At 51.2% G+C, this 27,072-nt stretch overlaps 2 protein-coding genes across 7 annotated transcripts; one reads left to right on the forward strand and one right to left on the reverse strand.

The window, feature by feature from the left end:
- Positions 1-2,325: 2,325 nt before the first annotated feature.
- Positions 2,326-10,459, forward strand: LOC133232701 (cytochrome b-245 chaperone 1). 5 transcript variants are annotated; one of them, XM_061392451.1, is made up of 7 exons: positions 2,332-4,495; positions 5,521-5,649; positions 6,461-6,502; positions 7,267-7,340; positions 7,897-7,993; positions 8,560-8,704; positions 9,083-10,459. In XM_061392451.1, the coding sequence occupies exons 2-7, from the start codon at positions 5,565-5,567 to the stop codon at positions 9,201-9,203; spliced, it is 564 nt and encodes a 187-aa protein (XP_061248435.1). In that variant the 5' UTR covers positions 2,332-4,495; positions 5,521-5,564; the 3' UTR covers positions 9,204-10,459. The 5 variants fall into 5 exon arrangements, with proteins under 5 accessions (XP_061248439.1, XP_061248435.1, XP_061248434.1 ...); XM_061392450.1 differs by having other exon boundaries at positions 2,342-4,508; XM_061392454.1 differs by lacking the exon at positions 2,332-4,495 and adding an exon at positions 4,541-4,639.
- A 960-nt stretch (positions 10,460-11,419) lies between these two features.
- On the reverse strand, positions 11,420-26,699 carry HEXD (hexosaminidase D). Of its 2 annotated transcripts, XM_061392441.1 has the most exons (14): positions 26,609-26,699; positions 26,260-26,309; positions 25,054-25,194; positions 21,788-21,897; positions 18,812-18,899; positions 17,399-17,563; positions 16,075-16,258; positions 14,846-14,917; positions 14,520-14,715; positions 13,691-13,773; positions 12,905-12,983; positions 12,728-12,829; positions 12,410-12,499; positions 11,420-11,812 (listed from the first exon to the last, which is right to left on the reverse strand). In XM_061392441.1, exons 3-14 carry the CDS (start codon positions 25,135-25,137, stop codon positions 11,626-11,628), a joined length of 1,440 nt encoding a protein of 479 aa, XP_061248425.1. In that variant the 5' UTR covers positions 25,138-25,194; positions 26,260-26,309; positions 26,609-26,699; the 3' UTR covers positions 11,420-11,625. The 2 variants fall into 2 exon arrangements, with proteins under 2 accessions (XP_061248425.1, XP_061248426.1); XM_061392442.1 differs by lacking the exons at positions 21,788-21,897; positions 26,260-26,309; positions 26,609-26,699 and having other exon boundaries at positions 25,054-25,142.
- Between the last annotated feature and the right edge of the window lie 373 nt (positions 26,700-27,072).

A 27,072-nucleotide genomic window follows, 5' to 3' on the forward strand; every position in this document is an offset into this window, starting at 1 on the left:
AGGGGGCGGGCCGAGATCATTACCGGGACGTTCTGGTGCGTCAGCTCAGCGTCAGGCCCGCGCCACCTTCCAGGTTTAGACTGGTAGAGACGGCGCCGCCCCGGTCCGCCGCCATTTCCGCCCCGAGGCGCGTCACGTATGTCCGGCGCGGAGGCAGTACGCACGCGCGGCGGGCCGGGAGCACGTGGCGCCGTCAGGAGCGGGTGGCGCCGTCGGGAGCGCGAGGAACGTGTGAAGCGTAGGTCGCCAAACCTGCGTCCTACGCTGCTGCTGCTGCTAAGTCGCTTCAGTCGTGTCCGACTCTGTGTGACCCCAGAGACGGCAGCCCACCAGGCTCCCCCGTCCCTGGGATTCTCCAGGCAAGAACACTGGAGTGAGTTGCCATTTCCTTCTCCTACGCTACCTCTAGCAAATCAAGGTGGATTCGGGACCAAATGATGACGTTGAGCTTTGTCCCCTGGTAACATTTTATGTAGTTAGTGCATGGTCATCCCAGCACCATCGGAAATGAGAACTGCGCCTGGAAAATAAAGCACTGGGGTGTCTCTATCAGGGGAATCTCAGGAATGGACATTTCTCCCTCCTCACCTGGGGGTGGGGTCACAGGTCAGCAAAACATTTGAGAGTATTCCAAGTCTCAAAACCTTAAAATATTCCCCTTTAAAACTTTTTTTTTTTTAATTATAGTTTTTGGTGCATACGCTCTTTTACAACCTGCTGTCAGTTAAATTCAGGAGGTCCTATCTGGCTGTCAGATTAATATATTGTATTATTCAAATCTATGTCAGCACCTCCTCTTGGAAAACATTTTCAAGGGACTTCCGTGGTGGTTTGGGTGGTTAAGAATCTGTCTGGTAGTGCAGTGGGTGCTGGCTCCGTCCTTGGTCAGGGAACTAAGCCCAAGTGCCCCAACGACTGAAGTCCATGCACCGCAACTGGGGAGTCTTTGTGACTCAAGGAAAGATCCTGGATGCCACAACTAAGACCCAAGACAGCCAAATTAATTACTTAAAAAAGAAAACATTTTCAGTTATCACCTTAAATAAAAGAATTTAGGTTGTCACTTATATTTTGTTAATGTTTTAAAACTATAATGCAATATCATCATGTGTGGAAAAGGCAAGTTACAATTACTTAATTTCATCAAGGGGTTTCCCAGGTGGCTCAGATGGTAAAGAATCCACCTGCAATGAAGGAGACCCCTGGGTTCTATCACTGGGTTGGGATGATCCCCTGGAGAAGGGGAAGAAAGTGAAAGTCGCTCAGTCCTGCCCGACTCTTTGTGACACCATGGATTATACACAATCCATGGAAATCTCCAGGCCAGATTACTGGAATGGTTAGCCTTTCCCTTCTCCAGGGGATCTTCCCAACCCAGGGATTGAACCCAGGTCTCCCACATTGCAGGGGGATTCCTTACCAGCTGAGCTACAAGGGAAGCCCAAGAATACTGGAGTGGGTAGCCTATCCCTTCTCCAGCAGATCTTCCCGATCCAGGAATCAAACCAGGGTTTCCTAGATTGCAGGCAGATTCTTTACCAACTGAGCTATCAGGGAATCCCCTGGAAAAGGGAGTGGCTACCCATTTCAGTATTCTTGCCTGGAGAATTCCATGAACATAGAAGCCTGGTGGGCTGTGTGTAGTTAGTGTCCAGGTTTCCCCAAAGGTCTCTTCATTTTAGTTTCAATCTGGATCTAAATAAGGTTCAATGTTGTATTAGTCTGTATTTCAATTGGTTTGTGTGTTCCTCTTACAAAAATTTTGTTTCTAAAAATAAAATTAGTCTCACTTAGTTAAATATTGTATAGGGAGTTCCCAGTTCTAAAGTTTTGGGGGTTTGTTAAATCTGCAGGTTCCATTCACATACTCCTATCTCTCCTTGCATATCATTGTTAAAAAATCAGGTTGCTCCACGGATGGAGGAGCTTGGTAGGCTACAGTCCATAGGATCGCAAAGAGTCTACACGACTGAGCAATTTCACTTCTCAGATTGTTTGACTGCAGGGTCTTCAGCAATTGCTGACTGCATCCATGTGGAGTTCCTCAGCATATCCTTGTTCTGAATTTTCAGTAAAGTGTAGCAGGATCTTAGTTCCTGGACCAGGATCAAACTTGTATCCCCTTTATTGGGAGCACAGTCTCAACCCATTGGACTGCCAGGGAAATTCCAGGGAAAGACTACTTCCTAGGTGATATTGTGAAATCCCATCAGGCAGTTCTAGTGCCTGTCCTTTTGTGATGTTAATTTTCAACCATTGATGAGATGGCCTAGTTTCATTAGGTTGATGTTTTAATCCTATCATTTCTTCATTTATTAGCAGGACTGCTTCCATAATGAGAAATTTCTCTTATCCACTATTTGGTTATTCTGTTGAATTCTTCTGACAACACTAATAGTCTCTCTTCTTTTTGATACATTTCCTTGTACAATTCTTACTTTAGACCTGACATCAATCTCACTGGAGGCACTCTGCTACAAGACCACTTAATGGGTTGCTGGGGAAGGTGGAGGATACTGGGTACAGCTGGCCAGTGTGTACTGTAAGAGCTGAACACTAGAGAAACCTTGTGCACTGTGGATCCAGGACAACAGAACCAGACCGAGAAGAAAAACTCTTCCTCTTGAAGTGTCTCCAACACCTTCCATTGACAAAGCTTAACATCATGCCAGAGAGCACAGAAAAAAGGGCTCAGATGCATTTTCATAGAATGGGCAATGCAGTTTGAATTTAAAACAATTGATAACTGGAAAAAATGTACAGATTTTATTCACTCAGTCCCCTATTTATGGATTTTGTATTTATTTCCAGTCTTTTGCTCTTACCTGTATTCAGCAGGGTTTTAATCAAATCAGCCATCATTTGTTCTTTCACTTAACATTAATAGAAAGCCAGTGTAGGCTTCATTTTTAGATGGCTTGTCCTCTGGTACAAAAGATTAAATTATGTCAAGGACTGCAATGCAAAGTGGAATTTTCTGGGTATCAATTCAGTTCTCCTTAAATTCTAAGGAATTAAGATCACAAGCAGAGAGGACTTAAAGGAGGTGCTAAGCAATTCAAATAGACCTTCAAGATGGCATGTGATTTTACCTCAGAAGGCATTTCAAGGAAATGGAATGTGGGATGAGGCATCAGGTCAGGGAACCTGCCACATTCAGGCAGAACCTACTTTTGTTACAGCTCAGAGCTTAAATTCTCTGGGTGTGGTTCCCAGAGCAGCAGGCACTAGCATGAGTACATTTCAAGCCCCATCCATTGCTGAACAGGTCCAATGGTCTGTGTTTCAACAGCCCCACCAGGTGATTCTGAACCACAGGCAGAGAGTACATAGAGACTGGTGAAATAGAAAAGTCATCCCCCAATTTTTGACATCGTGCCTATATTGGTAAAACATCTAGGGTTAGGCATGCCCATGTGTGTATATTTCTTTATACACTGTGTATAAATCTTATGTAAATTATAGGACACATGAGAATAGACATAAAAAGATAAAATAAGTAGGAATACAAGCTCCAGTATGTTCTTCCAGCACACTATAGATCATCTTGACTGTCCCAGTTTGGAGGCCACTGATGCAGGCAGTGGCTGTGTGGTGGAGGCTCTCCTGTTTCAGGTAGAGTCCTTCTCTAGTGGGAAATAGGCAAATCAGGGTCCTGCTTGGAGCCTCATCTGGGGGCCGTGGCGGTACATTATGAGTGTTTTACTGAAGAGTGGAGCAGGGAGGCCACCTAAGCGGGCATTTCAAGGTATTCCTGGAGAATACGATCTCTTACTACAATCCTCGTTCCCCAACAATGGGGCAAGTTAAGGAGGAGCAGAAAAACTGCCCTCACGAAAATGTGAATTTCCCAGCTACACTGAGTTTTTTGGGGGGTCAAAGATCTCTCCCCTCCTCCACAGTGCCTTGCAGCGCTGTGCAGATTTTTCAACCTGTTGATACACTTACTGGGTTTGCAATTCAATCTGCAGAGCAAGTTGGGAGAATTCACATTTTTACAATAATTTTCCAAACCACGAACAACTATTTTAGTTCTATTTTAATGCTTCCCATTAAAGTTTTTACAGAATCTACCCTAATGTTTGTATGTATCTGTTGTGAGCTTAAATACATACTTCACGTTTTCTTACCATCTTAAATGGCTGTCTCGTGCTTACAACTTCACCTACCTCTGCTGATCTTCTAAAGACTGCAACCCCAGGCGCTCTGTGCTGAGCGCCGGGGTGCGCAAAACCCGTGGCAGCCTCCGCAATCTCTACTGTTTGATAGCCAACCTCATTCTAGACCCCCGCCAGTCCTCTCCTCTCGAGGGCAGAGTGGAGGCCCCGGAAGTGAGGACCCGTGCGCCTCGCCCCGCCCCCGAGTCTGGAAGTCTACTGTCCCATCCGCCCCCGCGGGTCCGGAAGTCAGCTGGTCCCGCCCCCAGCTCCGGAAGTTGGAGGCCGGCGGGTTTTGAAGTCTTGCGGTCCCGCCCGTCCCGCCTCCGCGCCTGCAGGTTTGTGTCCGAGGTGAGCGCCGGGACCGTGGCACGGTTGCGGGTTGAGGGGCACGGGGTGTGCTGAGGGGCGGCTCCCGCAGCCGAGGTCCTTCCGGGAGCGCGGTCTTGGGACTCGGCCCGGGTCGATGCCCCGGGGGCCTGGTAGCGCTCGAGGCTAGAGGGGTGCACAGTGTGGCCGCAAGGTCAGTGGAGAGTGTCCTAAGTGGCTCTTGCAGGTGACAGGAGTGATCTCGCCCCGCGGGCGGCCGAGTCGCCTGTGGAGACAGGCGAAGCATGTCAAGGGGAGGGAGCCGGGGATATCGCAGGATCTTGGCTTCGTTTGTGTGAACTGAATCCACTCTTTGTTGTCAGAAATTTGACTTAACTTTACAAAGAATACCTGAAAAGCTACCCAAAACGGGGCCCCTGGAGCCAGCGTTTTGAACGTATTGCATCGTGCAGGGCAGAATTCTCCACTGATCAAAGGGAAGATCAGTCCCCTTTGCTGACTCGTTCATTAAGCCGGTGCTCCTGGCCGTCCAAACCCTCCGCTGGGTGCGGACTGTTGTCTCCGCAGCTGCAGGAGCTGACTTTTTCGGTCAGTGCCTCTCATCAAACCATGATGAGACTTTCAGTTCTCTTTTTCATAGGCCTATACAGGGAAATGAGGGTGTTCTGGTACGTTCTGATAGGGTGCCAGAAGTTTGAAGGCTGCTGGGGGCTAACGGTTTCCAAGAGACTGAGGTTTCCAGGTAGGAAGTGGACAGGTGATGATCAAGTGTTGATGCTTTGTGAGCCAGAGCAGGGGACATAGCCCCAGTGCAACCATTACATCTGTGCAAAGAACCTTCCTTACAGAGGACTTGGGTCCCTGGGGGGTTGATTTGCCTGACCACAGAGACTGCAGTCAGCACGGGCTGACTGGTTCCTGAACCTGTGTGGACCTTGTTAGTGGGCAGCTGGGTATCTTGTCCTGGAGAGGAGCTGGGTTCCTGTCTGTTAGCAGTGGCTCAAGGGCTCCAGCTGTCTGTGTCCTTCCCCAGGCGCCCTGGTCTCCTGTTGAAGGTGGTGGCAGCAGGTTTCAGGGATGTATATGCAGGTGGAGACACGCACCAGCTCCCGCCTCCATCTGAAGAGGGCTCCAGGCATCAGATCCTGGTCCCTGCTGGTTGGTAAGGATGTTCATATTTCTCAAGTTAAAAATCCAACTTTAAAAAAGGATGAAGATTAAAATTTTATTTGGTTCTACTACCCCAGGAAATAGCAACTATTATGTCTTTCCAGCTTTTATCCTTTTCGAGTGCTTGTACAGATGGTCAGTCTTGTGCTTTTTCACCATTTAACATCCTTTGGTTAATAGTCTTCATGCTCCTGTGAGGTCCCTGTATTTCCTTTTTTGCTTGCTTTCATACACCCAGTCTCCCATATATGATTTAAGTCAGGGCCTGTGTGATGGAGACAGTAAGGAGTAAGGGTGGGGAGGCCCCTGGTCCTCTATCCCTGTCAATCCCCATTGCCCTGCACTCCCTGGGCAGCTGCACATGTCGGGAACTGAGGTGCAAGGGGAGGTGCTGCTACACCTTCGGCAGCCTGGCTCTGGGCCTTCTTTCCCGGGACTCTTCCTGTTCTGTCTCATGCGGGGTCGGGACTCTTCACCTGCAGTCTTGTCTTCATTCCACACAATGTGGTGTCAGTGGGTGAAACCCACATCAGGTTCCTCTTTCTGGTTCCCCTGTCAGCGCTGGAACCTCAACAAAGACGTGACCAGTGAATACTGTGACTGATGTAGAACATTTTGGTAAACAGACTTCCTGGTTGCTTCCACAACTTCTGAGCCTGGCGGTTTTCTTACCCCCTGCTCCCTGCTCTTAGCCATCCCTGGCAACAGGAAGCGGCTGCTTACTTGGGTCTGCGGGTCCTGGGAGGAGGTGGTCTCTGGGCTAGTGGTGGCCCAATGGGAAGGTACCTGTTTTCTCCCCACAGGAATCTTGTCTATCGGCCTGGCTGCTGCCTACTACAGTGGAGGTGAGGAACGTCATCTGCCCCGCCCCACCCCTAGGAGCTTCCTTAGCTGATTGGAAAATAGAGAAAAAAAGGAAACCCTGTCATTTGTAATCTGACAGGCATGATTTTGGGGATTGCCCCCGCCTCTAAATGGGGCTTCCCTGGTGGCTCAGATGGTAAAGAATCTGCCTGCAGTGTGGGAGACCTGGTTTCTATCCCTGGGTTGGGAAGAGCCCCTGGAGAAGGGAATGGCTACCCACTTTTGCCTAGGAAATCACTTTTGCCTAGGAAATCCCATGGACAGAGGAGCCTGGCAGGCTACAGTCCATGGGGTCATAAGGAGTTGGACAAAACTGAGCAACTAACACTTTCACTTTCTGCCTCTAAATGGTTTGCAGGCGTGGTCTCATCTTCGTGTGCTGGTGTGTCCCCCACAGCTTACATTCATTTACATCAGCATTTTCATGTCAAAATGTTCAGAAAGGCATTCTCATGTCTGCCTCAGGTCTTGTGGCAGGTATAGTCTATGCTTTCAGCAGCTCCCTGGAAGTAGTCCCCCATCTCTGCTCTCACACCTGGTGCCATGATAGTAACCTCGAGGAGTCACCCAGGTGGAGAGCTGAGGGCAGAGCTGGTGGACCACGTCCTGTCCTGTGTGACAGGGCCCCCAGGGGCCACTCCTGCCGAGGGAAGCAGCTGTTCTGGGAGGAGGCACCCTGTGCAGGCATGTTGACTTTTGCCCCCCTGCTACCTGCCCGTGGCTGTCTCCTGTGTTTGCTCCCCAGATAGTCTGGGCTGGAAGCTCTTCTACGTCACGGGCTGTCTGTTTGTGGCCGTGCAGAACCTGGAGGACTGGGAGGTGAGGCTGATGCAGGAAGGGTGCCCAGGCTTTGGGGCTCCTGGGTTTCCCTGCAGGGCTCGTCAAAGGAAGAAAGATTCCAGGGGCCTAATTCCCTCAACCCCATCCTGAAATGTGAGCCCAGTGGTCTCTGGCCAGCTTGACTTGGCCCCTGGACATTGCCTATTTGTGACCATTTGTGGGCCACACAATCTTCTGAAGCTGCTCTCCTAGAAGTTCTCCTAGAAGGGCGAGCCCACCTCCCTCCTGTCCTTCCTCATGTGCCTTTGGGTTGCCTGGCTCCAGTATTGCTCTCTGCCCTGTTCCCTCATTTGATGACCTTATCCTCAGTGCTCACCTCTCTCAACTGTGGAGAGAAGTACCTGCTCCTCTTCACACCTGAGATCCTGGAGGGGTCTGGCTGCAGGGGCCAGGGGTTCTGACTGGGATGGGAAGGGAGAGGGCTGCCTCCTTGTGTCTGCTCTGGGGAGGGTGGGGACACAGTTGGTGAGTTCGCGTGTATTGGACTGGCGCACGGGCCAGCAACCAGGTGACTGCCTTGTGGCTGGTGTTCTAGGAAGCCATCTTCAACAAGAGCACCGGGAAGGTAGTGCTGAAGACATTCAGCTTGTATAGGAAGCTGCTGACTCTCTGCAGAGCAGGCCATGACCAAGGTAAGGCATGGGGCATGAACAGGACATGGGTTACTCTGGGGTGGACGGAAGGCAGTGAGCGTCTGCGTGACCTGGAAAGGGGAAGCTGGCTGCTCGGTGACCAGAGCTGTGTCCTGCCTCATGGATGCTGTGTGTCCCCAGATGTGCCCTGGCCCAAAGAAAATTGCCTGGTAGCCCCCAGCTCAGTGACTGGCCACTAGAGACCAGGAAGGCATTTTCCAGCAGTTGAGGAAAATGAAGCAGAAAGCTGGGCAGTCCCATGCTTAGCCAGCCCCTGATGTGTTAGACAGGTGGGCTTTTCAAGGCAATAGGCCTGCTGGATGTTCCCTCTCACTCAGACTGGATGTTAACCGGCAGTCACAGGACCCTGTGCTGTGGTCAATTCCTATGACATCTAAAGCTGGGTCCCGGCATCCTCTGGGCCTCCGACCTAGAGTGACACGCACTCCTTCATGACAAGCAGGCTCTCACCCTCTGCACTGTGCCCCCAAAGCCACTGTGTCAGCATCCAGGCGAGAGGGGCAGGGTGGGAGGGGACATGGCCGCTGACCTGGCCCCGCCCACAGTGGTGGTCCTGCTCAGTGACATCCGGGATGTGAATGTGGAGGAGGAGAAGGTCCGGTACTTCGGGAAGGGCTATGTGGTGGTGCTTCGGTTCGCCACAGGCTTCTCCCACCCTCTCACTCAGAGTGCTGTCATGGGCCACCGCAGGTAAGCCAAGGATGGGAGACGATGCGTCAGGGCTGCCCACTATGCCCTTGCCCCCAGGCAAGTGGCCCTCGTAAGGGACTGTGGCAGGGCAGAGGCTTCAGGAACATGGAAGAGGTGGGGCTTGGGGGGACAGGCATGGTACCACCTGCTAGGTGGTATCAGGGGTCCCTGCAGGGACGGAGAGGGGAGGGGCACATCAGGGGTCCCCAGTGGCAGAGAGGCCTGGGCTAAGGTCAGGTGAGGGTGGGGACCGGGTAAGGTGTGGGGTCCTGGAGGGCAGTTCCTGTGAGGAGGCTGGCGTGGTCTTCTGGCTCCTGCTGGAGGCCAGGACCTCTGCCATGGTGACCTGTCCTCCCTCCTGGTGCCGGCCTGGACCAGCGATGTGGAAGTCATTGCCAAGCTTATCACTACCTTCCTGGAGCTGCACCGCCTGGAGAGTCCTGTGGAGCTGTCTCAGAGCAGCGACAGTGAGGCTGACAGCCCCGGAGACCAGAGCTGACCTCCATGGCACCCCTCAGCAGAGTTCTGATGGGGCCCCGGCAGGACTGATGGGCCGCCTGGGAGTCTTCCTCCTCGGCTCTCGGCTGTGTCCCTGGCAGCCCCAGGGCAGGACACTCAGCCATTCCTGCTGCTTGCTTCTGTCCTCCAAGTGAAACCACAGTGGGACCTTGTCTGCAGACTGACGTGCCTCTTCCTGGAATCAGCCCACTGGGGCAGTAGCCTGGTGTGGACAGGCCAGACCTGCTAGCCATGTGGGGCTCAAGGCCTCTGAAATGGGAAGGACACCCAGGGTCCCAGGGCACGAAGCATAGGACTGAGCTCTCTGGGTCAGGGTCTTTGCCAGGACTCAGTCCTGCAGGTTACAAGCTTTCAGCAGGCAGATGTGGGGCCTGGTTGGGTCAGCCTCTGAGGATGCTGTCTCCGCCTGTTCTGTGGATCCCAGCTCCTTCCCTGCTCCCCACGTTCATTCCTTCCACTAGCCAGACATTCTCAGTGGTCAGAAGTGAGGTGCTCACCCGTGAGCTCCTGGTGCTCAGGGTGCATGCCAAGGGGCCCATTTGATTGGTGTGCTGTTGCCATAGTGAGGCCTCTAGAACCCCAAATGGCTCATCGAGTCCAGATGAGGCAGGAGACAGATGCTGGCCTCCTGTTTGCATTTCATGGGGCAGAAGAAGTGGGCTTCAGGATGTATACATATAACTAGCCTCCTATTTGCGCTCCAGAGTGGAAGTAACAACAGGGTAAATAGCCAGTGTTTGTCTCTTTTAAACACCTTAAGGTAATAGTCATGCAAGGACAAAGGGGCAAAACCCTGTTTTGAGTAAAGGATTAAGGGATGTCCACTCCTCCCTCTTTTGGGACAAGGGAGACACTGCACATACACAGAAAGGTCAAAAGTCAGGGGGTTCAAATTCGGGATAATGCTAGGCTGTAATGAGTCTTGCTCCTCCCAGAAGCCTTCAGTTGGAGATTCATCTTGGCTGAGAGGTGCATGCACACCCAAGGGAGCGTCTCAGGGTAGGTCAGGTGTGGAAAAGAAACCAGATAACTGGCTGAAGGTAAAGACCTGGAAGAACTGACCTATATAAATGACTTAACGGCCCCTTTCCAGTGCTCCTCCTAAGAGGGATGCCCACACCTGTTCTCTCTGGGTGTGCATCTCTGCCTTGCTTCTCTCTTAACAAACCAGTTCTCTGTGTGCTCTTCTGCTCATTGTTATGCTAAGTCTCAATAAACTTTGTACCTGCATTAACAGTTTTTGCCTCCTTGATAAATGCATTTTTCACCAGAGGAAAAGATCCATGGAAAACCAACTTCTAGCCTTCTAGCCCTTGCCGGTCTGATGGCCAGGATTGCTGGCTCTCATCCAGGATATCCAGGTTCAGTTCTGGGCAGGGAATTAAGATCTCACTTCATACCACCTCGCACTGCTGCCTTGCCCAGATCACAATCAGGATTGCAGCTGGGCTCTCACAGGGAGGATAACCTGCCCCTGCTCCCAGTGTAGGCAGAGGTTTTCTCTTCTAGCTTCTAGCAGCATTTAAAAACTTGCACCCATCCCTTGGAACCCGTATTCCCAGCTTCTCTCAAATCCTGGCGGTTGGGCCTGTTTGTATGTGGCCAGAATGGGCGAGGCTCATGACTGCCCTTCAGCAGGGCCTGGGCAGCTGGCTGCAGCCACCCCCATGGCATCTGGGTGCCAGCCACACTGACCGTCACCTGCACTGTTGGTTTTCTTCTGCTTTCTCTGAACCCAGGTCCCTCCAAGGTACAGCATGTGCCAAGAGCATCTCTGGGGAAACCCACAAGGCTTCCACACTGGGAATGGCCTGGTAGACCCATGGACCCAGGGTTCTCAGGCTGCCTGGGTGAGAGCAACTTCAGGGAACTTCAGAGAAATGAGATCCTCTCCTTTGTAAGTAATGGCTACCAACCAGACCTATGGGGACAGTCATTTAAACATGCCAAAGTTAGGTTTCCAAATGGTTAAATCTGGAGTGCTTTTCTCTTAAAAGCTGTGACATGCCGTACACTGGTTTCTGGTGTGTTCGTCCCAGGGCTGGAGGAGGCTCCAGGACCAGAGGGAAAATGTTTGGCTGACTCTGCTCCCTAGGAGCTGGGTTGGGTGAGAAGGGTCTCCGGAGCATTGTGAGGGCCACACTGTAAGCAGCCCAGGCCAGGGTAGTAATGAAGCCTTTCAAATTTCTAGTAGCATGATTTCTGGATTCCACTCTCTTTTTTATTTCAAAAGAAAGTTCTAATGCTGATCACTGCACAGGCCCAGAAGGCCTTTTCCTTCCGTATTTACTCTGAGTGCTGCCCGCTGGCACGGCTGTCCAGGACTCAGGAGTGGCACTTGGGGCTGGGTACAGCTAGACAAGGGTGCAGGGCTACTGAAAGCCTGTGCTTGGCCTCTCCCCTCAGGGGTCCTGACCTGAGTCCTGCCTGGGGCTGGCTGCCTCACCCAGGTCCTGTAGCAGAGCCTGCAGCCGCTGCAGGCTGGGGTGCACGTTCTCCTCCAGCCACTCCTCCACCGTGTCTGGGTAGAAGATGCGCTGCAGGGCAGCCTCCAGCTCCCCTGCGAGGGCGTTCCACCTGGCCAGGAGACTGAGGACCAGCGAGACAGTTAGCCTGCCCAATGAGGGCCCTGGGGCATACCTCAGAGCCTCCAGAACCCCACAGGTCAGGACATCCTGGGCTTCCATTTACTCATCCATGGAACTGGGCCCTTCGCACCAGCCTCATAAGGTTGTTGGGAATCAATGAGTGACTGTCAGTTTGACCTTGTAACCAGCAGGCACTTCACAACTGGCTGGCAGGGTTTTTCTTGGTGCGTGAACCTGCCGTGACAGCTGAAGGCATCTTATACTCAGTGGGGACAGTCTGTGTTGGCCTCTGCTTGCAGAGCTGGGGGAGCGGGGGGAGGCTGGCTGGGACCCTGTCCCCACGGTGACACATGCAGCCACAGCCCTAGGCAGTCTGGTCCTACCAGGAGCCCCAGATCCAGCTCAGGGCGTCTGGTGACCCTCAACCCTCTCAGGCAGGAATGTCCAAGCTTCTCGTAACACCTAAGGGCACAGCTGATTCAGTTGGGCCACCCAGGACTCTGGCTGTGATACCTAGTCAGCTCGTCCAGAAGGCTCCCAGTGCAGTGGAGGGTGGGCAGTGCCGGGGATGGACACAGTGGGGCGGGCCGTGGGCTACCTGAGTGCCTGGGGCTGGATGTGCTCGATCATGACGGGGTGAATGAGCTTCCTCCGGCGATGGTAGGGGCTGAACCAGCCGGTCACATACCTGCAGTGGGGTGGGGGCCAGGGGGCGGGGGACAAATCCACACACATAGGTGGGTGCACTGTGGCTTGTAAGGCTGCCTCGGTGGTTGTAAAATAAGACCTTTGAAAATCTGGTAAAGATTTTTACAAGTTAGATTTTTAAAAGCTTCCACCTAGGAAGCTTCCTTGCAGTATTAGCTGGCCTTTGCCCTGCCAGGAGGTGGTGGGGGTCACTCCCCGGCCTGCTCACCTGTCCCTCTCCAGCAGCGCGTCCACGGAGCTGCACAGGTGGAGGCTGACTTGTGTGACGAGGGCCAGGATGTCGCTGCCAGGGAAGGAGCCGGCGCCCTCACTGCACAGGGAGCCGCCGTGCTGAGGAAGGGCTCAAATGGAAGGGGAGAGGCAGGGCAGGGAGTGAGAGTGTTACCTCCTAAAACTCATTTCCTCTAGGCTCGAAATCCCAAGAAAGTTCTCCACTCTTGCTTTGACATTTTCAGCAAAGTCTCCTGAAACCAACCATAGACGGAGGTCAGAGAGGCCCCTGGAGGAGGTGGCCTGGACCCCGTGCTGGCTGGACCTCCCGACCTTTGGGCATGGGTGGTGGGCAAAACAATCGAGAAGGACCGCTGGCCAGGTCCAGCCGCACACGTGCTGACCTCAGGGATGGATGAGCCCAAGGCCACAGCAGCCTTGCGGGAAGGTTAGAAAAGGGTAGAGTCTCAGTATCTGTCCTTCCACATCCCTGTGGCTCAGCACAATTCTAAACATGTTCACTGTTCAGTCCTCACTTTCCTCAACCACCTTGACATCTTTCTGCTCCAACAGCACATTTTATCATCAGGTCTCAAATGGGAGTTTACCTAACCAGGGCTTCACCATCAGGCACGCCTGCTGGTTTCGTCCATCTCTAAGCATCTCTGCCTGCACCTGGCTGCTCCCACGAGAACCAGAAGTGAGGGAGCTGCGGGCCACACCCACTGGCACTGGGCATTCAGGATATTCACCCAGTGAAGACGGGCCCTTTCCTGCACCCTATCCATGATGAGCTTTCTTGTGGGTTCACTCTGCCTGAGGAACCCATCCCCCTACCTTCCTGGCCTCTGTCTTGGGTTTAGGCTTGAAGACCCAGGCTGTAAGACCACAGTCCAGCCAGGTGGAGGTGGCAGTTGGGGGTCCCGGCACTTGGTTTCCTGGGAGGAGCAGGGGACCATACCGTGCAGCAGCGCCTGCAGACAGACGGCCAGGGACGGGATTCCCACGGGCAGCAGCTCGCACAGCACAGAGAAGTGGTCATACCTAAGTCCGCGGGAGAGGGACTCAGCGGATGCTCGGGCATGAGCCACCGCGAAACAGGACAGGGATCGAGAAGCTTCTGCTGCTTCTAGAAGCTTCCTTGGTTTTGTGGGTCTGCAGCTGGCAGTCACACTCAGATCCCACCCAGAGGGACCTGCCTGGGCTGAATGCTCTGCAGTTGCCACCTTGAAATTCTTTGAAGTTCATCTTTGACTCAGCTCTGTAAGTGAGGGCTGAGGGTCAGCAGTCAGCCCTGCCTCCAGTTGCCTCCCATGGAGTCAGGGCCTCCTGCCCTTGGTGTTGGGGCCCCTGGCCTCCCCCTCAGGATGGGACCTGAGGCCAGGACTTGCCTGGGACTAGGCGTTAACTTGTAACTCTACTTTTCAGATAGTGTGAAATTCTGAATGAGCTGAGGTCTGTCTTCACGCCTCTCCCAAAGTGGCTGGGGTAGTGTGAACATGCACAGACACGCACGGTGCAGACAGAGCGTGCACCAGGAGGCCCAGTGCCCCGGGGTGCTAACACCCTGAGCCGCATCCCCTCAGCAGTGTGGTGTGAGGGGCTTGACCCCAAGTGCTTGTTTTGTGCGGCTGGTCCTCCACACCCTCCTCAGAGTGCTGGCTGCTTCCTCTTGACAGAAGGTAAGAACTGAGGCCCAGACTGGATGGGCTGAGGAGGGCCATGTGTCCTGAGTGATGGGAGCCGCTTCGACCCTCCCAAGGGCATCCCTGGGCCCCACATGGCCTCACCTCTGCCAGCCAGTCAGGATGATGCCCCGCAGCGTGTCCGCTGGCACGCTGCCCGCCACCTGCAGCCACTGCAGGTGGTTTCTGAGGTGGTGCTCGATAGGGGTCAGGCTCTGGTTCACTCCTGTGGCCCCCTTGAAGGCGCTGGCGGCCCAGAGCCAGGAGAAGCCGCTCTTCCGGTACTTCTCCACAAGGAGCGCTGGGTGAGCAAGTAAGAGGTGTGAGTGGCACGCCCTGACGAGGTGTAGCTGTGAAGCCCGAAATACATGCTTGTCTGTGGGGAAAACCAAGAGGAGCCCATGACCGCCCGGCTCCGTTCTGGTACTGACCTTTCCCGTGGAGGTCCAGGTCAGCCCCATAGTCCCAAAGCACAGGCTCCACCAGTTGCGGCACCCTTGACCCTGGGAGTGGAGAGAGGCCATGAGGGCAGGTCCCTTCAGCCTTCAGCCCTCCTTTCTTGCATTAAAATGGATTTAAGTACAGACTCCAGAGAAGACACTGGCAACCCACTCCAGTACTCTTGCCTGGAAACTCCCATGGACGGAGGAGCCTGGTGGGCTGTAGTCCATGGGGTCGCTAGGAGTCGGACACGACTGAGTGACTTCGCTTTCACTTTTCACTTTCATGCATTGGAGAAGGAAATGGCAACCCACTCCAGTGTTCTTGCCTGGAGAATCCCAGGGATGGGGGAGCCTGGTGGGCGCCCGTCTGTGGGGTCGCACAGAGTCGGACACGACTGACATGACTTAGCAGCAACAAGTACAGACTCAGTACTGCACTAAGCGTTTGGTCATAAACGCTGCAGCCGCCAGGCCAGTCAGCTCTGGAAGTGACTGGACACTGCTGGAGCTGCTAAGGCCATGGGCCCCGGTGCTCCCTCAAGGGAGGGAGCGGCAGTGTGTCTGCACTCGGGGCAGGCCCAGGTGCAGTAGGAATGCACTGCTAAGCGGACTTATTTATAATGAATGAAAACTTAAGTGGCCACACGTGGTAACGGCTGCAGCCAGGACACCTGGACCTTGCAGAAGCATGTGTGGCAATCTCCCCGTCTCACCCCAAAGCCTCAAGCTAGGCCTTGCTGGGCTTGGGCTGGGGGGGCCTCTGCTTCCCTCAACCAGCCAGTGTGAACCTCAGTGGAGCCCCTACAGGGCTGGCAGTACAGGCGTGTGAGGCCAAGGGCCCTAGAAGCACTGGGTGCTCTCATGGTCTGCTGGGGGCCCCTGCTCCGAACCTATCCCCTGCTCCCGACGGTCGGTGCCGCCCCCAGGGCCTCATGCTACCCTCCAGGTCAGGTCTCTCACAACCACACTCCTGCAAGACCTTTTAGGGAAACGGCACTGTCATATGAGAAACACATGAAAGTGGTCCTAATAACGGGATGGTCTGGAACTAGAAGCTTCAGTGCAGCTCTACAACAGGGTCTAGGTCTCTCCTGAGCAGCTGGGGGCTCGGAGCACTTGGCTTCCACTCCTCGTGGCACCAGGAAGCCCCACTGCTGAGCATGACCTGCACCATCACCACTACCACCCCCCACCCGCCAGGGCCACGCCCTGCCGACCTGAGAGCTGGTCCTCGGGGATGTCCCGCAGCATGTCATCCCACATCAGGGGCGTTGTAGTGGGGTACCGGGCCCGCATGTGGCTGGCCACCGCCTCCATGTGGGACAGACACAGCTTTGCTTTGCTGTTGGGCTCCTGCTGCAACCACTGTCTTGAGGTCTCACCCTCTCCAAGGTAGTAGACCTAGGAGGAGACACGGGTGGGTTGGCCCCGGGACCACTCATCCTCACCCAAAGGTTCATGCTGTGGCCTGGGAGAATCTCGGGGAAGCTGCCCATGGGGAGGGGGCGGTGAAGGGCGCCCCTGCCTCTTCACCAACACCCAAACTCAGCTCAAAGACTCCCTTGAGCCTGGGCACAGGAGCACCACAAGAGCCAGAAGGTAAAAATGACCAGACGTCCAGCAACACAAGATGGATAAACAGAGCGTGGCCTGTCCACACGCTGGAATATCACTCAGCTGCCATGTAGATGAATGAAGCTGGAGAAGGTGCCCAGGGAGAGAAGCCCATGCATGGAGCAGCATTTCACTTACGGGGTGCTGGGGCGAGGGGATAATGCAGAGATACAAAGGAGAGATGGATGCAGAGGTAGAGGGCGGGGGGTGGGTGGGGAGATGAGAGGCCCTGCACTAGGCGGGGATGAGGGCTGCACAACACTGAGAATGACTAAAAAGTTACCGGACTGTTCACTTTCAATCGCTTTCGGTGGTAAATTCTATATTACATGTAGTTTTTTTTAAAAAAAGGTTTTTTTGAAGAAGAGGATCAAACTCTGGAATAAAATGTCCACAAACCACTGTCCTAGCTCAGATGCCTGAGCTCAGACGAGCAGAGGTCTTTGGGTCACTGCTCGGTGGCTCATAATCTTCCTAAGATCCTGTGTTTCTTGAGAACAAGGTGGGGCACCCCTGGGAACTGCCTTTCCAGCCAGTGCTCCATGACCCTAAAGTGGTATTTCCCTTCTCCCACTGTCTGAAACTGCACTGCTTCACATGGAGAAAAGTAACCGGCTCAATCTCATGGCCACCTTGGCCCCAAGGACATGAACGTGCAGTAACTAGGGGCTGCTCTGCTGTCCCGTGGGTGCCTGCTCCCCACTGCACCCTGCCTGGCTCAGCAGGTTTGCCCACGGGAGATCACTTGTCAGCTGGGACCACAGCCCTCACTGGGGCACATCTCCTCAGCCAGCCTTTCTTTATTCCTGGAGCTACTTTTCTATTTAAGAGAAGACCCCACGAGGTGGGAGCAGGTGACCTTGAGGTGAAGAGAAGGGGCTGCTGCAGACTTAGGGGAGTTGCCTGCTGGCAAGGGGAGGCACCCACCTCGTCGCAGCCGACGTGGAACCACCGGGCGCCCGGGTGCAGCTCCATCACCTGGTCGATCATGGCTGTGACCAGTGCCAGGGACTCCTCTTTGTGGGGGTTCAGGGTGTTGGGGAAACGTGCCACTTCCCGGAGGTGAGCGAGAGCCTCGTGCTTCAGCACGAACTGCAGGGAGACAATAGGAAAGCTGGCAACCCTGGGGAGAAGCTTATGCCCGAGCTCCCCACAGTTGGGCTCCTGCCCCTGCACCCTGCCAGCCTCGTGTCTATTAGAGTTCCCAGGGGGGCCAGCGGGACTGCCCTGGGCACGGGAGCCAGGGCTCTGAGCAACCAGGCTGCTTGGTCAACAGCCCTTCTCCCTTCCACCTCTAACTAGGCTGAGTGAGAAAGTGGACAAGACAGTCTCCCTTCACAGCAGAACTACATGTGGGTGGACTTCTTGCTCAAGTGAAGAGGCTGGCAAACTACCCACTCCCCATTGCCCTGCCCATCACACACACACACACACACACACACACACAACAAGTACAAAGTGGAACCATTTGTCAAAAACAATTTCAGGCCTTCAGAAACCAACCAAAGGTGAACAACAAACTGGGAAATGTTTGTTCATGAAAGACCGCCACAACTTTGGGTAAAAACAGAGATTCTGCAGCTTCTGCCCAGGGCCCCACCCCCTGTGCCCACCAGCGGCTGGATGTGGGTAAACCCAGTCCTTGGAGACCTGTCAGTAAGAGTGGCAAACTGTTCTGAATTCTGCGGTCCTCACAGGACCACAAAGGTGACACATGTTCTCCTTCACACCAGCTGGCTGGGGCCACACACACACACACACACACACACACACACGGGCCTGAGAGGGCTGGGTGGAAAGCAGGAGCCACAGCAGACTGAGCACTGGCTGAGCTCTTAAGTGTGGCACCCCTAGCCCCTGGGGCATAACGTGGAGCCTTACGGGCTTGGGCACAACTACTGCCCAACCTGCGTGGAATCACCAGCTGTCAAGACAGAAGAGTGACCCCCTAAGAGCAAAAAATAAAAACAAGAATAAAAACCCAACAGAGGCATTTGTGGCCACACACATCTGGAGAGACAGATTAAATCCAGGCAATTTACAACTACCCATGGGGTAGTCAGATTCGCTGTAACATATGATCTGAAATGTCCAGCTGTCAACCAAAAATTGAGATGTGCATATAACTGGCAAGTGGGATGGACACTCAAAGGAAAAACAAGTCTATGGAAACTGACGTTGAGAGGGCCTGGATGTTGGATTTATCAGACAACAGCTCCTCAGCTGTTCACAGAGCCTCTCTGTGCAGCGCTGAGCTGTTCCCTGCAGGTGGCTAGCCCTGCCCGTGCACCCCTGAACCCCACAGCTGGGTGCAAGGTAACTTCCCTTCCTCCCACTTACCTCCATGTGCCCAAATGTCTGCACCAAGGGAATGACCTCCAGCTCATTCAGTGTGGCCAGGTGCAGGATCTCTTTGATTTCCGAAGGGCTAGAGAGACAAAGACCACCCTAAGAGGTGCAGGCCGGCTTCCATTTAGGCTCCCAATCCCCGCTTGTCAGGTTCCTGGGGGACTCTACTGAGGAAACTAGTAGGGTCACTAACTCTGAAAAGCCCAACAGGTATTCTTAAGCTTTCAGAGAAGGCTTCCATGCTACAGTTCAGGAAAACGATGCTCTGTTATGTCATCAAGTAACAGTTTACTTCTGACCAGCTATTCTGACTCAAACTCTATAAGAAGCTGAGGTCATTTTACCAGAAACTGGGCCACACAAGGAATCATAGTCTAGAACAAAGGTGGGAAGACAGGGCCTGAGGGTAAATTCACCGCTTGTTTCTGTACAGCCCATGACCTAAGAATGGTTTCAACATTTAAAAATTGTTGAGAACAATCAAGAGAAGAATAACATTTTGTGACCTGCAAAAACTATATGGGAGGGCTTCCCTGATGGCTCAGCAGTAAAGAATCCACCTGCCAGTGCAGGAAACATGGGTTCGATCCCTGGCTTGGGAAGACCTCCTGGAAATGGCAACCTACCCCAGTATTCTTGCCTGGGATACCCCATGGACTGGAGAGCCTGGAGGGCTACAGTCCATGGGTGGCAAAGAGTCGGACACAACTGAATAACAAAAGAACAAAAATTGTATGGAATTCATCCTTCAGTGTCCACAAATACGGTTTTATTGGGTCATAGCCATGCCCACTCATTATTATCACCTGTGGCTGCTTTTGCCCCACAAACAGTTGTAACAGAGATGAGATGGGCTGTACAGACTGAAATATCTACTGTCTGGCCCTTTATAGAAAAGGCTGGTGACCCCTTTAATAGAGTACCAAGACTACGTGGAGTGACTCATCTGAGGGGGTTAGTAACCGCATCTATTAGCGCTTTCCAGGTGGCTCAGTGGTAAAGAATCTGCCTACCAATGCAGAAGATTCAAGAGACGTGGATTCGGTCCCCAGGTTGGGAAGATCCCCTGGAGTAGGAAATTGCAACCCACTCCAGTATTCTTGCCTGGAAAACTTCCATGGACAGAGGAGCCTAGCAGATTATAGTCCATGGGATTACAAGGAGTCAGGCATGACTGAGCACACATGCATTTGTTTATCCATCTACAAATGGACAAAACCCTTGGAAGGAAGTCACTGTCAGCACGCCTGAGTGTTCGTTCAGGTCATTGTCCTGCTACTGAGACTACTGAGGATGCCATCCAGGAAGGGCCCCGGACCACTCTACTCTGAGGTGTCATTTATGAATTCATCTCAATTTCTGTGTTTGAACCATCTCTAAAGTTAATCAGTTTTACAAATGAACTGATGACATAAGGTTCTATCTTTAAATATACCTTTTTCAAGCTTCACTGGAACCCTGGTACCTTTTTCACTTTTAAAAACAAAGGAACAGAACACGTTCGTTGTACAGAGAAACACAAACACCTCTGCCATCACCACATTAATGCTCTGGATCACGCCTTTCCTGCTTCCCACTCATAGGCACATGTTGGGAGTTCTGTCACACAGAGCCAAGCCACCCTCCAGAACGGTTAGGCTGCTCTACAGCCCACCAGCAGGAGGCTAGTTTTTGCTCACCCTTGTGGACACAGAGGACTATCATTTTGTTTTAAAAGCTTCTCCAATTTGGTAGCCAAAATGGCATTTCATTGTTTTATTATTACCATATACTTCTTTCTTTTGGGGGGATCAAAATGTTCTTTGTCCAATTTTCTTTTGGGCTATTTGTTATTGATTTACATGGATACCCATAATTTTAAAGCCAAATGCGGTATGCCCATGACCATGCTATCTGACTTTCCTGATTCTGATCTGCTGCTGCTGCTGCTGCTAAGTTGCTTCAGTTGTGTCCGACTCTGTGCAACCCCATAGACGGCAGTCCACCAGGCTCTCCCGTCCCTGGGATTCTCCAGGCAAGAACACTGGAGTGGGTTGCCATTTCCTTCTCCAATGCATGAAAGAGAAAAGTGAAAGTGAAGTCACTCAGTCATGTCCAACTCTTAGCAACCCCATGGACTGCGGCCCACCAGGCTCCTCCGTCCATGGGATTTTCCAGGCAAGAGTACTGGAGTGGGGTGCCATTGCCTTCTCCATGATTCTGATCCTTTCCCCTTTAATCCTCACTTTTCTGATAAAGATCCCACTTGGGGCCTTAAAGACCCTCCCTCCTTCTTCTGCATGGACACCTGTCAAAGTGTCCTCCATGCATTTCATATCCACAGACAAGACTGAAACAAATCACAGCGCTTCCTTCTGGGGGATCATTTGTGGTTGTTGTTTCTCAGTTTCTAAGTCATGTCTGATTCTTTGTGACCCCATGGACTGCAGCACGCTAGGCTTCCCTGACCATCACTATCTCCTAGAGCTTGCTCAAACTCTTGTCCGTTGAGTCAGTGATGTCTTCCAATCACCTCGTCCTCTGTTGCCCACTTCTCCTCCTGTCCTCAATCTTTCCCAGCATCAGGGCCTTTTCCAACGTATCAGCTCTTCACATCAGGTGGCAAAAGTATTGGAGCTTCAGCTTCAGTCCTTCCAATGAGTATTCAGAGTTGATTTCCTTTACAATTGACTGGTTTGATCTCTTTGCAGTCCAAGGGACTCTCAAGAGTCTTCTCCAACACCACAGTTCAAAAGCATCAGTTCTTTGGCACGCAGCCTTCCTCATGGTCCAGCTCTCACATCTGTACATGACTACTGGAAAATCCATAGCTTTGACTATATGGATGCTTATATTTTAAACGTTTCCAAATTCTCTTCAGTGAACGTGCTTTATTTTTATGATTCCTGCCCCACCCCCCTCCAGGTTGCTGCCCTGCACATCCCATCTTCTCTACAGAGGCATTGCCCTGCTTGGCACCTCAGATACCTGTACGCATGCTTGGCCCTCAGCAGCCTCAGGTGGCCCTCGTAGGGAAACATGTCTTCATACTCAATGAGGATGCCATTTGCACCCAGGGCACGGAACAGGGGGAAAATCTGGGGAGGAGACAGAAACGTCATGAAAACATGACTATTTGAATGGAAAACGACACACATGCAGGTCACAGACTCATTCTTTTAGCTGATGGACATGCATTATAGCTGATCTTTGGACTGATAATTCTCCTGGAAACTTTCCACCTGAAATGTGTACTCTGTGTTATGCCAACTAAACACAAATGTAGTGACGTGTTCACTTGACACAAGGGGCAGGGTTTCTGCTTGCTATAGAATAGCAGCTGCCTAGTGGCTTAGCTGGGGAGGGACGGTTGGGCAAGCAGGGTCAGACGGCACCTCATCTGGATGAGACTTGCAGCATGGGGGCCTCCTAGAACACAGGGAAGGGGCGGCCTGGGGCGATGGGAGCCTATAGGCTCTGGAGGGCTAGTGGTGGGCACCTGGAAGAAGCCTAGAGGAGGTAGATGAAGGAGGAAAGAGGTTGTCCCTCTGTGCTTACGGGGTCCCTGCCCTGGTTCTCTCCCACTTCTTTTTTCCACCTTTATCTAAAGAACATGGACTCCTATCCTCCAGGACTTTTAGGGCTGTATCTACTGTACACAGCACTGAGATTTTCTTTTAGCCTGGCATCACAGGCAGGGGTGAGGGCTCCTGTAACTATTTAGAATATAAATCCACCTCCAGACAAGGGCCACTACAAGTTTTATACAATTTGTAGCACTCTCGCTGATGTTGCTGTCAAAGCTTTCTTTCCCCAGGAACATGGGAACATTATTCAGCATGCTGGATAGAAGGAAATCAGCTTCGGACCAGGAATTAGCTAAGATCATTTATAAAGTGGGTCATTGACAATTGACTGCAAATTATAAGAGGAGGCTGATTGTGGAAAGGAGTCAAACTAACCCAGGTCAGTCACTTGCACAAATGAAACATAACGGTTATAGCATTTCCATATTTTCCGCAGCATTTTTGCTCCTGGTTTTCCTTGCAGCCTTTAGCCATCTGACCATTGGGTGGCCTCTTTAGCATTTCTGTTGGGGCTGGTAGGGATCTTCGGTGCCCTGGGTGGCTGACAGGCTGCTAAGCTCAGCCTGAGGGAGCCACCCAGCAAATCCTCAGAAACAGGGGGAATAAGAAATTGTTGTCTGAACCTGACTGTTAGCAGCAGCAGGTAATGAAATGAATAAGAAATTGTTGGCTGAACCTGACTGTTAGCAGCAGCAGGTAATGAAATGAATAAGAAATTGTTGGCTGAACCTGACTCTGTCCGTTAGCAACAGCAGGGGGCTCCAGCTACACGCAAACTGGGTCTTCTTTGCCGGTCTCTCACACCTATCCATTTGTCACGGTGCCTTTATCTCTTCACGTTGGACTTTTTTTTCTTTTCTGCCGTTGCTTTCTCAACACTGGTTCCCATGGTGTCTATTCACTTTTGTCCTTTTTCTAGTTTAGTCTCTATTTCTGATTTTTTTTTTCTTATAATTCATTCCTGAGTCTGGAGGCAATCTTTTCACAATCTACTTTTGTCTGGCTATGGCTTTCTGTGCTTTTTAAAATATTTATTTGGCTACCGTGGGTTCTAAGAGCAGTATGGGGGATCTTCGATGTTCACTGCAGCACGCCGGGTCATTAGTTGCAGCATGTGGGACTGGGCGTTTCTATTTCTAACTCATGCTGTTCTTCCATAGCTTCTTAGTATCTCTGATCTTGTTTTGAAATATTACAGAACTGTGCCATCTGCTTTGTGGTCACATGGTGCTGGTGCGCCTTCACTGTTACTCAAATCATGGTCCTCTATTTTCCGGCAATGTTTTTTCACATGGCACAACCACACTCCTTTCCTATTGCTCATTTTACAATGAGATTTGTTTTCTTGTATTTGGAGAGCAGGTTCTTACGTTTGGGATGGAGCTGGGCCAGCCCAGGGCTCCCTCTGCAGCTGTTACATAAAGGATTAGGAGTTATGGACTTTGTGCAGCTACTTCCATAGCACTCCGTCTTCACTCCCTCTGGATCCTGTTTCTCCAGTATTTGAAACTTCTCTCTCCTTTACCTCAATGTTACTCCCCAGTTCACTCATTCTCAATCTGGAGCCAGTGACATCTCATCCAGTTTCTGACTTACCTTTACTTGTTGGGCTATTTTGTGGATTCCCTGGTCTTGGAGTCATCTGAATTCTATTTTTTTTTTTTAATATTTATTTGTATTTATTTGGCTGCACTAGGTCTTAGTTGCGGCACGTGGGATCTTTGATCTTCGTTGTGGCATGCAGACTCTCATTTGCATCATGTGGGATCTAGTTTCCTGACTGGGGATCGCACTTGGGCCCCCCACATTGGGGACTTGGAGTCTTAGCCACTGAACCACTAGGGAAGATCCTAAATTCTTTTTTACCTTTCCTCTACCATCCCCTGCCCAGCTGCTAACCCCACAGGAGTGTTGAGCTGTCTGTCCGTGGTTTGGCCCCGCCCCTTGCATTTTGGCATTCACAGGAAAATCCTGATAACTTACATTTGTTTTAGAGTACATGCTTTTCCTGTGGCTGCCATAACAAGTCATCACAAACCGGGGAGCTTGAAATAGTAAGAATGTGTTCTCTCACAGCTTGGGAGGATGAAGCCCAAAATCTAGGTGTCAGCAGGGCCGTGCTCCCTCCCAGGCTGTAAGGGGCATCCTCCCTGTCTCTTCCAGATTCTGCGAGTTTCTGGCATCCTTTACCCTCCTGGGCATGCAGATGCATCAATTCTAGTCTCTGCCTCTGTCCTCATGTCCTCTTCCCTCTGTGTCTATTGTCCCCTCTCCTTATACAAACACCACTTATTGGATTAGAGCTCACCCTGTTCCCATATGACCTCATCTAATGTCAGAGACATCTGCAAAGACCCTATCTTTAAATCACAGGTCACATTAACAGGTCCGCTGGGTTAGGATTTAAACATATCTTTTTAGGAGACGCGATTTGGTTCACAACAGAGGTTGTGGGCTTTTGTCTTTTCTGTTTTTCCTTTTGCCATCCTGGTTGCTATCTGCTTTGTGAGGGGATATGGGGGAAATTCAAGATCTATGCTGCTGCCACCACGCCGCAACTCAGAACCCATGGTTGAGTTCCAAAAATGTATGTACAGAACACTGTTCACAACTTCATAACCAAACCCGAGGCAAAGTGATTCTCTAGAGAAGAAAGGGAGCTCTTACCTCCGAGAGGTAGCAGACCTTTGGCGGGGCTCCTTTCAGGTCCAGATGAACTAGTCGCATCTTAAATGGTGAGGAACCTGACATCTCACTATTTTTTGAGAAGTCATATAACTAAAAAATCTCTTTTCTGGGCACTTCTTCCTAGTGAAGAAATTCAGAGTTATATCCTTCCAATGTCTGTTTCAATTCTGATATGAACTAGAAGGAAACTCATTTCACCAACATGAAATATATCAAGATGTCTGTCTCCAAGTTCAAATACAAGGACCCTTGTCATACAGCACTGGTTTCCTTATAAGATGGCTATAATCTACAATAATACAAATGACTGCAAAATAATTTCCTGTTTTAAAGCCTGTCTTACCCAATATATACTATGCCAGTGAAAACAGGCAAATATCTCTTAAACATTTTTCAGGCCCCACAATATGATGCTTCTGTAGAAAACTGATCCTCAATTTTATTCTACTTTAAATAGTATTAGAAATAATTTGCATTTTTAGAGTTTGAGTCAGCTTGGTTGCAGGGAAGGAGAAACTGTAAAAATTTATCCTAGGTCAGAGAAAACTGTCTAGGATTTAAAATAAGCCATTGATAATTTAAAAACAAGTAAGTCACAAGTTTATCAGTGCTGACTAGTTTATGTTAAACTAGAGGAGGTATCTGGATGAAGCATAAAACACATAGAATTAGACAGGAAAAGGAAAGAAAATCTCTGTATATTGATCATATATTCAGCTCCACAATTCAAACTACTCATTCTGTGCAAGGATTCATAAATCCCTGACCTTAGGGACTTTATAATATAGCAGAGAAAATAATATAATGCACATAGAAATCGATCAGTTTGATTGAAAAAAATAAATTATATTCAAAACAATCTCAATGACAAAGTTCTTAAGGCAATTACTTAAATTGCCATCTGAGAAGTGGATGAGTTTAAGACCAAGCATTTTGAAAAACTGAAATGTTTCAAAGCTGAGTTGCTTTACATTTTGAAAAAATAAATAATAAAAAAAGAAAACTTTAACAACCCTCCCCCCCGCCCCCGCTATAACCCAAATGTATTTTCCAGAGAATAGAGTTAAAAGAAAAATTTTTGAGCTGAGAAGTCTGTATTAGTCCTGGGTGTGCTTCCTTGTGTTTAGAGAGAAATCTTCTTACTTTTCTATAGCCCTACAGCAGGAATGAACACCGACATCTTACCTGATTCAGACACATTCAGAGTTGTTTACCAAAGTAAGTTGCTGCAAAATCTAAAGGGAAAGGAGACAGAGAAGTCAGTATTCCCTCTTGCAAGTGTGTAGTTCTTTACTTTGATTTCCTCCTGCACGAGGTCTATAGAAATATGATTATTTCAGACTTGCCACTATTGCTATCAGACAACCCGGTACGTAGATCTGCAATTGTCCCAGTCTCTTGGGCTTCTAGGTAAGTTGCCAGGCGATGGCATCTGATTTCCCCAGTTTGGGGATTGTTGGGCAGATCTCTTTTCTTGTTCAATGAGTCCAGATTCCCTCCCCCTCCCCCCGCCCCGTATCAATAAATTACTCACCTTCTTCACACTTAATCTTTATGAATGAACCTCACTGTTAATTCCACTCATTCAGAATCTTAGGTATCTTGACAGGACTGGTTAAGATCTTACTTCTTGCCCACTGGACGGGAAACTGAATGTTGTAAACTAAACAGCAGGCCTCAGATACTAAGCACCAACAGGACCCAGTGCCCTCAGGTGTGGCATGGGCCCAGGGAGAGGAGCGTTGGAAATCCCACAGGAAAGGGTGCGGAGACCCTGGGAGGAGGGCTTGGACACCGCGGGGAGACGGCTTCGAGACTCTAGGAGGAGTTGGAGACCCCGGTAGAGCACGCACGACGGGGCAAGGACACACTTCTGTAGAAGGTTCGCAGGCTCCTCAGGTTCCGCGGAGGTCAGGGGAGGCGGGGTACGGCCAAGGCAGGTGCGCCGCGGGGAGCAAGCCAGGCCCGCGCTCGGTCCCCGCCCTGCCCCGCTCGGCG

This window comes from Bos javanicus, chromosome 19, assembly GCF_032452875.1.
Source record: "Bos javanicus breed banteng chromosome 19, ARS-OSU_banteng_1.0, whole genome shotgun sequence".
In the NCBI taxonomy this organism is placed as follows: domain Eukaryota; kingdom Metazoa; phylum Chordata; class Mammalia; order Artiodactyla; family Bovidae; genus Bos; species Bos javanicus.